Source organism: Lytechinus pictus, chromosome 2, assembly GCF_037042905.1.
Source record: "Lytechinus pictus isolate F3 Inbred chromosome 2, Lp3.0, whole genome shotgun sequence".
NCBI lineage: Eukaryota > Metazoa > Echinodermata > Echinoidea > Temnopleuroida > Toxopneustidae > Lytechinus > Lytechinus pictus.
This window is the reverse complement of record NC_087246.1, coordinates 9,796,580-9,808,796: the sequence shown is the minus strand read 5'-3', so window position 1 is coordinate 9,808,796 and position 12,217 is coordinate 9,796,580. Positions and strand designations below refer to the sequence as shown.

Genomic DNA, 12,217 nt, shown 5'->3' with positions numbered 1-12,217 from the left:
TTAACATGGGTCCATGTGCTTGATTCATTGCTATAGAGCTTTAAAGTTAACCCAAATGGATTTTCTTAAGAATTGCGCAAAAGAATTTGTCATTTTTAGACTTCACGAGATCACAAAAATGAGTTTAAAGCTCTATTACTCAGTCAAAATCCATGAAAATTTCATCAAATTTTGCAACATGATTAATAATTGTATCCTTAAGATGGATAATCTATTTATATTGCTTTCAATTATTTACTCATTCAAGTCTAACAGCACTCTCAGTTCTTAGAAATTGCGGGGAGATAACAAAATAATGCTCAACCTCAAAAATGTCAAATTTCAATAACAAACTTGAGAAATAAAAGAAATGCTGCACTTAATTCAAAACCCATGTCATTTTCACCAAACTTTGCAAAGTTGTAGAGGAAGGTATACCTAAGAGGTGCAAACGTTAAAAAATATGGGTTCATGTGCTTGTTTTCAAACTATCAGCACTCTTACTAGAGCGAATGTGCTTCTTAAAACATCCCAAAACGCGCCAAAAGTTTTGTATCTATGTGAGGAAAAATTCTGAACCATTTCTCCATTTATTCAAACTCGGGGTCATATTCATCATACTTTGCAGCACTACAGAGAAATGTATTTTGAAATTGTAGATGAATAAAAAAATGGTCCATGGAATAATTCCAGTTTATTAGCTTCATAAAATAACACATCGGATCTGCAGTTTAATGCAGATAAGGAGAAAAATCAGCTCACATGCCTACAAGCTGATTAATCCCCAGTTCATCCAATTTTTTGGGAGAACATACTCTTTCAGGCCATAAATAATAATTATGTGTTCATGACATATTTTTTCCTTGAATTGGGGATTTATGAGGAGTAAATTTTTTTGACTGACACGGTAGTATTACATGTTAACATACTTATTTGCCAACAAGAGTAATATTTCAGGTCAAAAGCATATAATGGCATAATTTGACATGAAAATCATACTTATGACATTTTTTTTTTATAGTTGGCAGGTCTGCCTACCTGGATCTGCCATTGGGGCAGTAATATCTTGAAAAGAGAAGAGATGAATAATAAAAAATCATGACAACAAGGAAGTTATATCTTACATTTCTTTCCTTGATTCACTCTCACTCATGGTTTTGTTCACAACAAGCATGTTTCATGCATGCATTTAACTTCATATTATCAATAAAACAAAATACGGGCATTTTGAACCCAAATTTCTGATCTTTAGACTATTTCTACATAGATGGCGCTATATAAATGTCTTTTATTATTATTTATTATTATCTTGCTGCAGACTTTAGTTCATATCAAGTTACTCCGGAATAAGCTCCTCAGTAGATAATAGCTCACATGATAAAAGTTAATAATCAATTTGAATTTCAAGAGGCAAATGCCAGGCACTTTGCATCTTGGCTATCACTCACTAATGAATTATTAGTACATATTTCTTGAATATTTTGACAAGGGACATCAATCAAATGTTACTATAAATTGATAGATACCAGTGAGATTTTAGAATAATTTTAGCCACTGGTAGGTGTCTTTAATATTGTAATCTTTCAGAATGCATTGCTTGAAAGCATTTTCATGAAACAAATAGGCAGTGACTTTCACTAATTGTATTATAAACTATCATGGCCCCGTGACACAGAGCTTAGCGATGAATAGAAAATATGAAAGAACACTTCTGATTGGTTCCTGATCAGAATTTCAAACCAAATGCATGTGTAAGATTGATTGGTCAGTCCATTAAGCGATTGATCGCTTATCTTTGTGTCATGGAGCCCTGATCAGGAAAGAACAAATAAATAAGTGAAACTCATTATTTGTTTCAGAAACACTCCCCCAAACCCAAATTGACCAAAACTTCAACTGCAGTTTATTCACAGGTACTTTAACAAAATCTATGCCACTTTCAAGTGCATTATCTATTTAATCATGAACAGTGTCTTCCTCATTCCAATTTTATCCACAGATAAGACAATAGGGATTCAGGGGAAAGACTGGAATCTTGTATAGGCTTTTGATGCAACTTGGGTAAAAGGAACTTTTCAAATTATTTTATTTTTATTTGTAATTCATGTTCACTTCAGTTTTGTACTGCACGACGTGATGCTTTTAATAAAATCCATTTATCTATCTATGACTATCTATCTATCTATCTATCTAAAGCATGAACTATTAAAAGCAATCCTGAAAAAACATCATACACTTCAAAAATATATACACTTACATCATTCAAATGTCTTTTAAATTGGATTTTATTGTCCAGTACCCAATCATACATTTTCACTCTAAAATTTTCGATGAAATTACCCATTTGGTTAAATAAATCCCTCTGAAAAATTGCCATTTGGTACAATCTCACTGCATTAATTCCATTTCTCAAATGTGCTTTTCACACATTCTGTGTATTGCCAAGTCAAAATAAATATTTCCTCCTAATGGCTGTATTTGTCCATAAAATATCTGTTGGCTATTACATTTTTTGGTCTTATAGGGCCTGTAGTTTTCACTGGAGCGCTTGACGAACAGGTAAAATAAAATTGTAATAGGATGGATACCATCACACCAGACTAGAGGTGCTTGGACCAAATGGCAATGAAATAATCCCAAACCATATAACAAAGTACACTACATATAGTAATTTAAAATAATTGATATACATTTATATCTTAAAGAATATTATGTTCCTACATGAGAAAATAAAAATTATTTGGTAAAGAGAGAGCAAGCTATCATATTCACCATTCAAATTCTAATGAAATATGATCATGTTTCTAGAAAAAAACATGGCTTTTTTAGCCAAATACTGAATAAAAAGAAGTTTCATACATTCTACACATTAGAATGATACTCATCTACATTAAACAAATATAAGGTTGACAATTTTGCCTTGTAAAAAGCAAATGAAGAACAAAAATTATTTCATTCATTAATCTCATTAATAACATTATTGCCTTTTCCTGAAAAAAAGATTTGTTTGAAATAAAAAATACTAAAACATATATTGTATTTCTAAATGAACTGTACCAATGTTATAATACTTATCTTTTTATACAAAAATGGATATACACTACAAATATCATTCTTAGAATTAAATTCGATATACATTGAGATTTGGTAATTTGAAGTGACAAAATCTATTCAATTAGGTGTCGCTCTCCATCAAGATAAAACAAGTTTCCTTATTCTGAGGACATGGCAGATCCATTATTGAGGCAAACCATAACATACACAGAGTGAGTGATTTTAAATTTGCTGAAATCACTCAGAGCTATGGTCCACTAAGTTGAGCTTCCCATACCACAGTTTGAAATATATGATTGCTGCTAATTTGAGATGTAACAGTGAGTCCACACATTCAATCAGATTGAATTGATATTAATGGTTATATTCCAAACAAGTTAAGGAAAATAAACTTTACTACATCATAAGTCTTATGATAGGGAGAACACATTCTGTTCTTATTCCTACGCCATGTTTCTTGAAACTTTAATAATCAATATTTAATCTGCTCTCGGCCAATCACAAACCATGATTTCAGTAGCTTTCAACAGTTACTGTAATTTGCTTCACCTAAACAGTTTCACAAAACAGGACCTTGGTCCCTAAAACATATTTCAAGCCAGAATAGAGTGGGCGAAGAAATTCTGTAGGAAGTTTAACTGAGAAAAAGAGACATGATTACATCTGGAAATAATGGAAGCTCAAGAATGCCAAGAAAATATAAAACATTAACAACATTTCTGGTGTGGTACAGATTCTTCTACGACATATCCATAAAAACCCAACCAGCTCACAAGAGCATGTATTGGTATTAAAGAGTGCATTTTCCACTGACAAGCTCTACTTTTTTAATTGTGCAAGAGTGTAATGTTTAATAGCTTATTCCATCATATCTTTTTCTAAATAGTTTAAGTATTAAGACAATTTAAATGAAGATCTACATCTTCTAGATACAGGTACAACAATATCTGTACTTGCTGATTTATGCTTACTTTAGTGGAGAACTTTCCACGTGTGCCACATTTATCCTATAATCAGTAAATCTACACTAAAGTGACGAGAAATGTATGACTTCAAAAACTAACTGCTGCAGAAATAAATCTGTCGTTTCTAAACCTAAAGTCTGGCATGCAAATCTAGTGAACTACCAATATACCTCGTCAAACAATGGAACATGCTCTATTGTTGTTTACACTTATTCATAATTTAACTTTGCTTTAAGCAATGTTCTTTGGTAATATTTCATTGTTTTAGAACTGAGTTTCAATGACACCATACCTTTCATTAAAAGCACATTTTGTCCTCTTCAGTTGGAATATGATATCCAAACTATCAATATCGGTAGTACAAAAATCATAAATATATTTTCCCTCTTCACATTTGTAAGAATAAATTTTTGATGTTTCTTATCTGATGAAACACATAATGTGTAACTTTGGTGTTTGCATTGGTTTTGAGAGTATGAATAAAATTGCCTAACCTTGCTACAGCATAATGGGATTACACAAATAGATAGCATTCATATAAAAAGCTTAACACCTGGTAAGATCAGTGAAATTAATCCCCACACAGGTTTTATTTCATGAACAGTGTTCTGAATGGTGTAAAGAGAAACACTGCCTGTCAACACTAATATTAAACTTGAAACTGCCACTGTGACATTGATGCTCTATTTTGTTGGACTGATGTGGCGTTATACTTTCACACTTGAGTGTTATCTATGTTGAATTTTCCAATAAATATTGCGCTCAAAACAAGGTGTAACTTAGTACTCCGTTATAAATTTCTAGTTAATTTTTCATGTTACAGAAGAAACCGGTCACTGATTCACATTGGTGACTTTTAAGAAAGCGCTTTGTTGCTTACCATATTAACCATACACTGTAACTAAGGCACTATGTACATGTGTGAGATAACAGGCCACGTATGGAGAGTTCATTTATTGTAAAAGCTACATCCAGGCACACACAAGGATTTTAACAGATCTTGGATGGGCAAGTTTTCCTTAAAATATCAAATACTAAACCTATTTTACTTATTACACTTGCAGTAAATAATCTCATGGAAACTATGATTGTGGTATAGCACAGAGTATAAACATGAGGGAAGAAATTGCTTCATAGAAAAACATGTTACCTAAGCACACACTACTACTGGAGCCAAATTATAAGCAGAAAACTACCCCATGTAGTCAAGACTGGTATGGTATCACTTTTTAACATGGACAATGGCACTCAGCAAGATTACCTTGAGAAATATGCCATCGCCACTATTTATGGATATATACATTGTATATAAGCATTAATTTATACATAAATGTATGCATCGTTTCTATCCAATCCAATCATGATTTTTAAACAATAATTAAAATATAATAATAAAGTGGCTCCTAACAATAACGTCTCTTTTACATACTCCAAAAACTCAACCTGGAAATGTATTTTGACATTCTCTGGACATAATTTCTCTCTCTGTCGTTTTTATTTAATTTCTGGCTTCCAAGGCAGCAATGCGCTTCTCTTGTTCTTCGACAGTTGACTTCAGTCTGGCCACCTCTGCAACTAGATCCTTCATCTCCTGGCTTTGGCTCTATAGGTCAAAGATGAAAGAAGATGGAGAGGGGGGAGAAGGGGGGGGGGCAGAGAGAAAGAGGGAAGATTGCAAGAAAAGAGGAAATTATGAAGAGTATAAAGAAAAAGACAGAATAATACAAAATTCAAGATAGAGAAATGAAGTGTTGAAAAAGAAAGATAAAAGAAACAAGAATTTTGGGAGACAGAATGACAGTTGAAGAAAGGGATAAAGAAAACAAACATGATGAAAATTAGATACTGATGAGACTTTTGTGACATTGTGCATGACATGCTATCAAAGTTCACAAGCAGATTTGATGTGAACATCACACACAATAACTGTTTGTTTTATCAAAAGTGCACACATATATAAAGAGTTGTGCTTACTTCTTTAATATCACTCTAGGAAAGGGTACACTTGCACATGAGAGTTCATGGAAATGTAAGTGACATGCTTGTGTAGCCTCATGGCCATTCATGAACAACTGAGCAATATCAAAGTGAATAGCTCTAGTTTCACTCCACAATAGCCTAATTGGGCTACGTTATTGTGATAAAAGGTCATTTAATTACATTTAAAACAATTTAAGTCAGCATTTTGGTTGATAAAATTCAATATTTCTTTTAATAATACTCTGGTCATTAATTCATGTAAAGATGAATATAAAATATAAATTCCTTTATAACTGTGATAAAATAGAAAAGACATGTTAAAAAGCGTGGATGCAGTCACAGGTGTCATAACATTGCTCTGGATCTTAAGGGTGGCAAAGGGATAACTGGTTAGTCACATTATTAGACAGGTATGATGTCTCCTTGTGAGAAGTATGTAAAGCATAATACTAAGATACTAAGAAATTATTATTAGTTGTGATAACATGCTAGTATTTACAAAACTATACCAGGGTTGAGATTCATAAATTTGACACTGATTGGTAAACAAAACTTTATGCACAACTAAAAGTGCAAAACTATGAATCCAAAGTTTTTTCCTGACATATCTGACTGTATTTCAAATGATTGTATCAGCATTACACTATTCCCTGAAAACGTATACCATATTATTTTTTAAGACAAATCTGCATAATCCAACTTCAGCTAAATAAGGCAGGCTACAAAATAATAGTTTATAAGATTGTGCATAACTTTGTGTAGAACTTTATGAACCAGCCCCAAAGCATGGGCACTGGGGGCATTTCATGAAGCTATATGACCAGTTACCCGTGACTTTAGGATCAACTAGACTATGAAGAGCCAAAAAAAGAGTTTTATAATTTTCCTGATGCTCCTGGGTGCTCCTGCAAGTTTGTTAACCAGGAGACCTAAGACTGCATACTTTGGAATAATTGCTTTTCATTTGATAGTGCGTGTGGTTTCGTTTTATTTGGGAATGGGGGGGGGTGAAATTTTCACTCATCATATTAAAGCATTGCAGCTTAATCTAAAGAACGGGCATCAAGCAGAGCAATGCAGACTATAAACCTCTTCTGTTGGGTTGGGGTGACATGATTATCATTAAATTCTCAAAACATTTCTACTTTAGAATTTATTTCCATGATCATATTGAGAGATGAGTAGAACAACATTTAGTGGAAATTCAACCTACAATTAATTGAAATAAATTAAAGAGGGAAACTTGACATAACCAATCATAATTGTATTGAAATGATGTGTGCGATAAAAAAAATCAACACATCTACGGCAATATTCGTGGGGGGGGGGTAATAATTATTGACCTAAAGACTTAACAACTGCAAGTACAGGTATGACAGATTATGCTCTTTTCCATCAGTATGGCAATAAACAAATGGAAAAAAATACATTAGATAAACAGACTGATCACTTGAAGTTGCTTCAACAACAAAACAAAACACACAAACATTTCAACTTCATTTCAATTTAATATCACAAAAAGATTTATGATTGGATGATCACCAGAACAGGCATTGTTTATGACCTATGAGAGAGAAAAATAAGTGCATGGATGAATGGATTTTGAAAATGAACTATAATGATTGATGCAATTGTGTATGTAACATGAAAGAAACACATAAAATAAAGTGATAACTCAATTTCTCAGCATTTCTATTCCAATGAGGCAAATATTCTCTTCTTCAAATAATATAATTTCTTACCCTCTTGTAGACAAGTGTAATGTAATCTTGTCAAACATTCATATGGGTTTTGTCATCTCTTTTACAAGTATCAATGCTCAACCAATTCTCTCGTACTAGAACTGGGTTGTATTTTTACAAATCATATGGGAAGTACAGAATCCAGTGATATTAACATATTTATAAGTCTATTGCAAACTTAACAAATACATGTTTAAACTGAGAAAAAATGACAAAAAATGACAAAGTTACATTCATGTCGATGGGAAGTGATCTTCAAAGTGGTAAAAATGAAAAAGTAACCTTTGCATGCAAAACCTAATTTAGTAAGTATAGGAAAAATATTGTTATTAGTCACACACAGCAAGGGACTCGGCCATTCCAAAACGCTGATCTACAAACTGGAGACACTCTGAATGATAAACAAAGCATGCTAGAAAGAAAACTGATTATATTGATATCAACATGGAATTAGAAGACACATACAACACAAATGTGATTAAGTTAATTTATCCAATGCAGTGATGAAGTTTTTATTCTAGTCTATAGAATTTTGAGGAAGACAATAAACAAAATGAAACTGTAAATGGGTTCTTTTACACACAAAATGTTTTCTCGAAAAGAAAATGAGAATAATCACTTTTGTATGAAAAGTGGCATATATGAACAATGCTAAAAAAATCTAAAATGATTAGTTGTTGTTTGGTAACATTGTCTGTAAAAAAAAAAACAGGCAGAAACATCAAACTAGATACTGAAAACAAACAAACAAACAATCCAAGAAAGTAAAACGATAAGATGATTACTAATTGAAGTTCCTCCAGGGCCTCGATACTGGCTTCGTGTCTGCTGACAGTGTTTCTAAGATTACGAATATCAAGAAGGATATCTGAGACAAACATCTTGCCATCCATTACAGGTGGTGGTGGCGCCTTTCCTCCTTTGGGTGTGGTCAATTCTTTGGTCTTTGTCTGGGACTCTGATGAATCTTTGCTCTGTGCTTTGGGAGCAGGGGCCTTAGGTGAAGGAGGTGGTTGGGAAGCTGGGGGCTGTTTGGTTGGAAAAGGGCAAGGCAAGGATACAATACGTAGGATATTAAACATTGGAACAAAGGGTATTAAACATTGCTTCAAATAACATATAACAGTATCACTATTAGATGATGATAAGACTGATTGACATCTTTACCCTTAAAGGACTGGGCTATTTGAGATGTATTGAGAACTAGGGGGCCCCATGATGGCCCCCTTCTGATTTTGGCCGCTGTTTACGCGATCGCGCCGAAATTCAGCACGCGCATTCTTTACCACATAAAATACAAGCCAGTATATAAGAAAATTTCTGAAAATTGTTTTTTTATTTATCATGAATAAAATATGCAAATTTATTTCATTGTTTTTTTCAATGGAAATACAGGCAATTTAACAACTAAATTAAACCCTAAATTAATTACAGAACAGAACAATTAGAACGATAAATCATCCTTTTATGAATTTCATGTCCCATAGACTTTGTACAAAAAGTATAAAAATGAGCCATTTTATGGCTTGACATTGTCTCGTAAAAAGTCACGTGGGATGATGTGGTGTCGCGATGCTATACCCGTATGAAGCGAATTTGGTCTCAAAAGTTGCGCGAGACTTGAAGAAAATTTTTTCCAAAAAGTCATAAAATTTTACGGCGCTATCTTTGTGCGTTTTAGAAATATCGCGCAAAGCATCGAGGGGGGCCATCATGGTTCCACCCCCCAGTCCTTTGAGGGTTAAAGGGGAAGTGTGTGCTGCATTTATATGACTTTGAATATCTATGTCAATTCGAGTACAATGTAGTTTGACTATTCAAGTAAAGGATCAAGATTTAATGGAACCCATATGACTGAATGTAATAAGCCTTCAGCCTATAAGATTCCAATTAAAAAATAAAGATCTATGTATTATTAAAAAGGCTTGAACTATTTTTGGTCATTCTAAATAAAACATAATAAGCTACATCATACATAGAACTGGTTTTGGTTGGTTGAATTACGGTATGTTACATCTTCAATAAATATAAAGAGCACAGTTAAACTTTACTTTATAAATTCACTATTTACGTTTAACTATGACAATGAGATATTTCATGAATTTTCTTAATCCAGTGACAAATGGCATGCATATATGGGAAGAAATGCTACATCTGCATTGAGGTATAATCAGGTTAGTATCTTTTGGCATAAATAATGGTTGTTATCATCACCAAACAATAAAATGTATCTACATAATTTGAACTACCTGTATACAAAGAGTTGACTTTCTACTCAATTGTATCAAACTGTACCAGCAAATTCACTTCCTAGCAAACCCATGCATTGTGATGTAATAATAAATACACTTAATACGGCAGAACTAATAACACATCTTAATGACAGTTATGAAAATATTGCTGGTTGTGCTGGCAGAGCTGCTAGGTGAACTTGTATGCTCATCGACGACAAAAGATTCAAGTGACATATTTGACTGGATTTCAATAAATCATATTTCTGAATGTTACCAGTGTGATATTCTGCAAGGCCAAATTATGAAAAACTAATCATACTATTTAAGGAAAACGAAGGGCAGTGGAGCAATGCATCATGTCATTGTATTCAAATTGACCGGTAAAAATGATTACCTTTTAGTCTGATAAAAAATGCCACTATCCCCTCTTTTTAGTAATATAGGGTCATTAATGAGAGATGGTGGTGGGGTCATTTTTAATACCAAATAGTTATGGTGTTCGTAAAGAAGATGAAGATAATGGTAATTGATGATGATAATGACTATGGTGTTGGTGATGAAGATGACTGATGGTGATGATAATGGTGGTGGTGGTAGTTGTGGTGGTGGTGTTGTTGATCATAATGATGATGGTGGTGGTGGTGATGGTGATGACAATGACGATAATCATCAACCAGGGAAATTTTAGCGGGAGAAATTCATTGGCCAACACCTTGTCACAAAGGCTCAGTAGGACTTAAACTAGTCAGTGTTTAGGGCTTAAAACATCAAAAAATAACTTCATTTTCTTTGTCAGTAGAGGAATTAGTGCCAGGTAGACAGTTGCGATTTGGCACAGAATGCAAGTTATAAAGAGGTGAGAGTGTCCGATACCTGCCGACCACGACCATGAGAAAACTATGATTATGATTATGATAATGATGTGGTATTATCATGATTAAAGGATAGTAATGCTTGTGGTGGTAGTGATGACGGCGATTGTAATGGCATTATTGAGTGATTCTAGTAGTAATATCGGTTTCTTGTTTGTAACATATTTATAATAATGGCAGTGATAATAATTGTCGCAGCGGCAGTGATAAATAATGGTTACGGTGGTGGCAATAGTGGTAGAATTACTGGAGGTAGGATTGATTCATTATTATGGTGACATGGTAATTCCTTTTTTTTAACTTGTTTTAATATGTATTAAATGTGTATGTTATGTAGAATGAAAGTGGACTTCCTGTATTTCTACACATATTTTTAAGGACAAAGATATTAGGTGATATACGGTAAAAAACAAGAACCTAGTGAAAAAATTCATCAAAATGGTCTTGTAATCTAAAGATAATTACCAATTTCCATGGGACCTACAAGTAGATTGATAATCACAATATTGAAAATACTAAAATTACCCCCCCCCCCTGTCAAACTTCTAATAAGTTGTATGTATTAATTTCACAAATAGCCACTTTGTTGTATCTAAATTTAATGTAGAGCTACAATGCTTAAGAAGCCTCACACACAGCACACATAAAAGCTGATAATACAAGATGCGAATTCTTTTAAGTTACTTTTCGTAGGCCTACCATAGATTCATGTATGTCAATATAATACAACTCTATGTTCAATACCCAATACTCGTTAAGGGTAAGGTTTCACACTACTACACAAGTTTGTTATTAAAAGAGATGCATATGTTCAGATCATTGAAAATATGTGTTTAGGGTGCTTTTTGAAACTCCCTGTACTCATGATATCCACTGGTAAATGGAAGCCCCCCCCCCCCACCCCTAGGGGAGACAGACCAACATCTCATCAATCTGAAGGATCATAAAATTCAGAATTCATGAGACAGATATTACAAGGCATTGTGCAGCCAACAAGACCAATGACCCAATAGGAGGATAACCTACAAGAACACAGTTTGAGTTTAACCTTGTGTCAATGTTATGACCATTGTCTGATGGGCAATGATTTGTAGGCTATTGGTGTCATGTGTACTGGATCACTCTAGATGTAATACTCCCAGGCTATGCTATGTTAAAGGTAAATGGATTACCTCCCATTACATGCTATACATTCTAAAATGGATACAAAACTCTGCATCCTCTGAAAACTATTAGAAATTACTACAATGCACACATGTAGTATATATTTGAAACCAGACACCAATGCATTGTGCTAAAGGAGGGGTGATACTGAGCTATTGAGGAAGTAAGACTTTAGGGGTATATTCTACAGTGTCACAGAATGAGAGAGTAGACATGCTATTCATGCT

The 12,217-nt window shown here is 33.5% G+C and overlaps 1 protein-coding gene across 1 annotated transcript in view; it reads right to left on the bottom strand.

Moving 5' to 3' along the window:
- Positions 1-2,246: 2,246 nt before the first annotated feature.
- LOC129253576 (coronin-1A-like) overlaps positions 2,247-12,217 on the bottom strand; it is a 36,468-nt gene continuing 26,497 nt past the window's right edge. Inside the window, exons 9-10 of the mRNA XM_064106141.1 lie at positions 8,506-8,748; positions 2,247-5,601 (exon numbers count right to left, since the gene is read on the bottom strand). Of these exons, the coding sequence (XP_063962211.1) occupies positions 5,497-5,601; positions 8,506-8,748 (348 nt within the window). The 3' untranslated portion in view covers positions 2,247-5,496. The remainder of the gene's footprint in view (positions 5,602-8,505; positions 8,749-12,217) is intronic.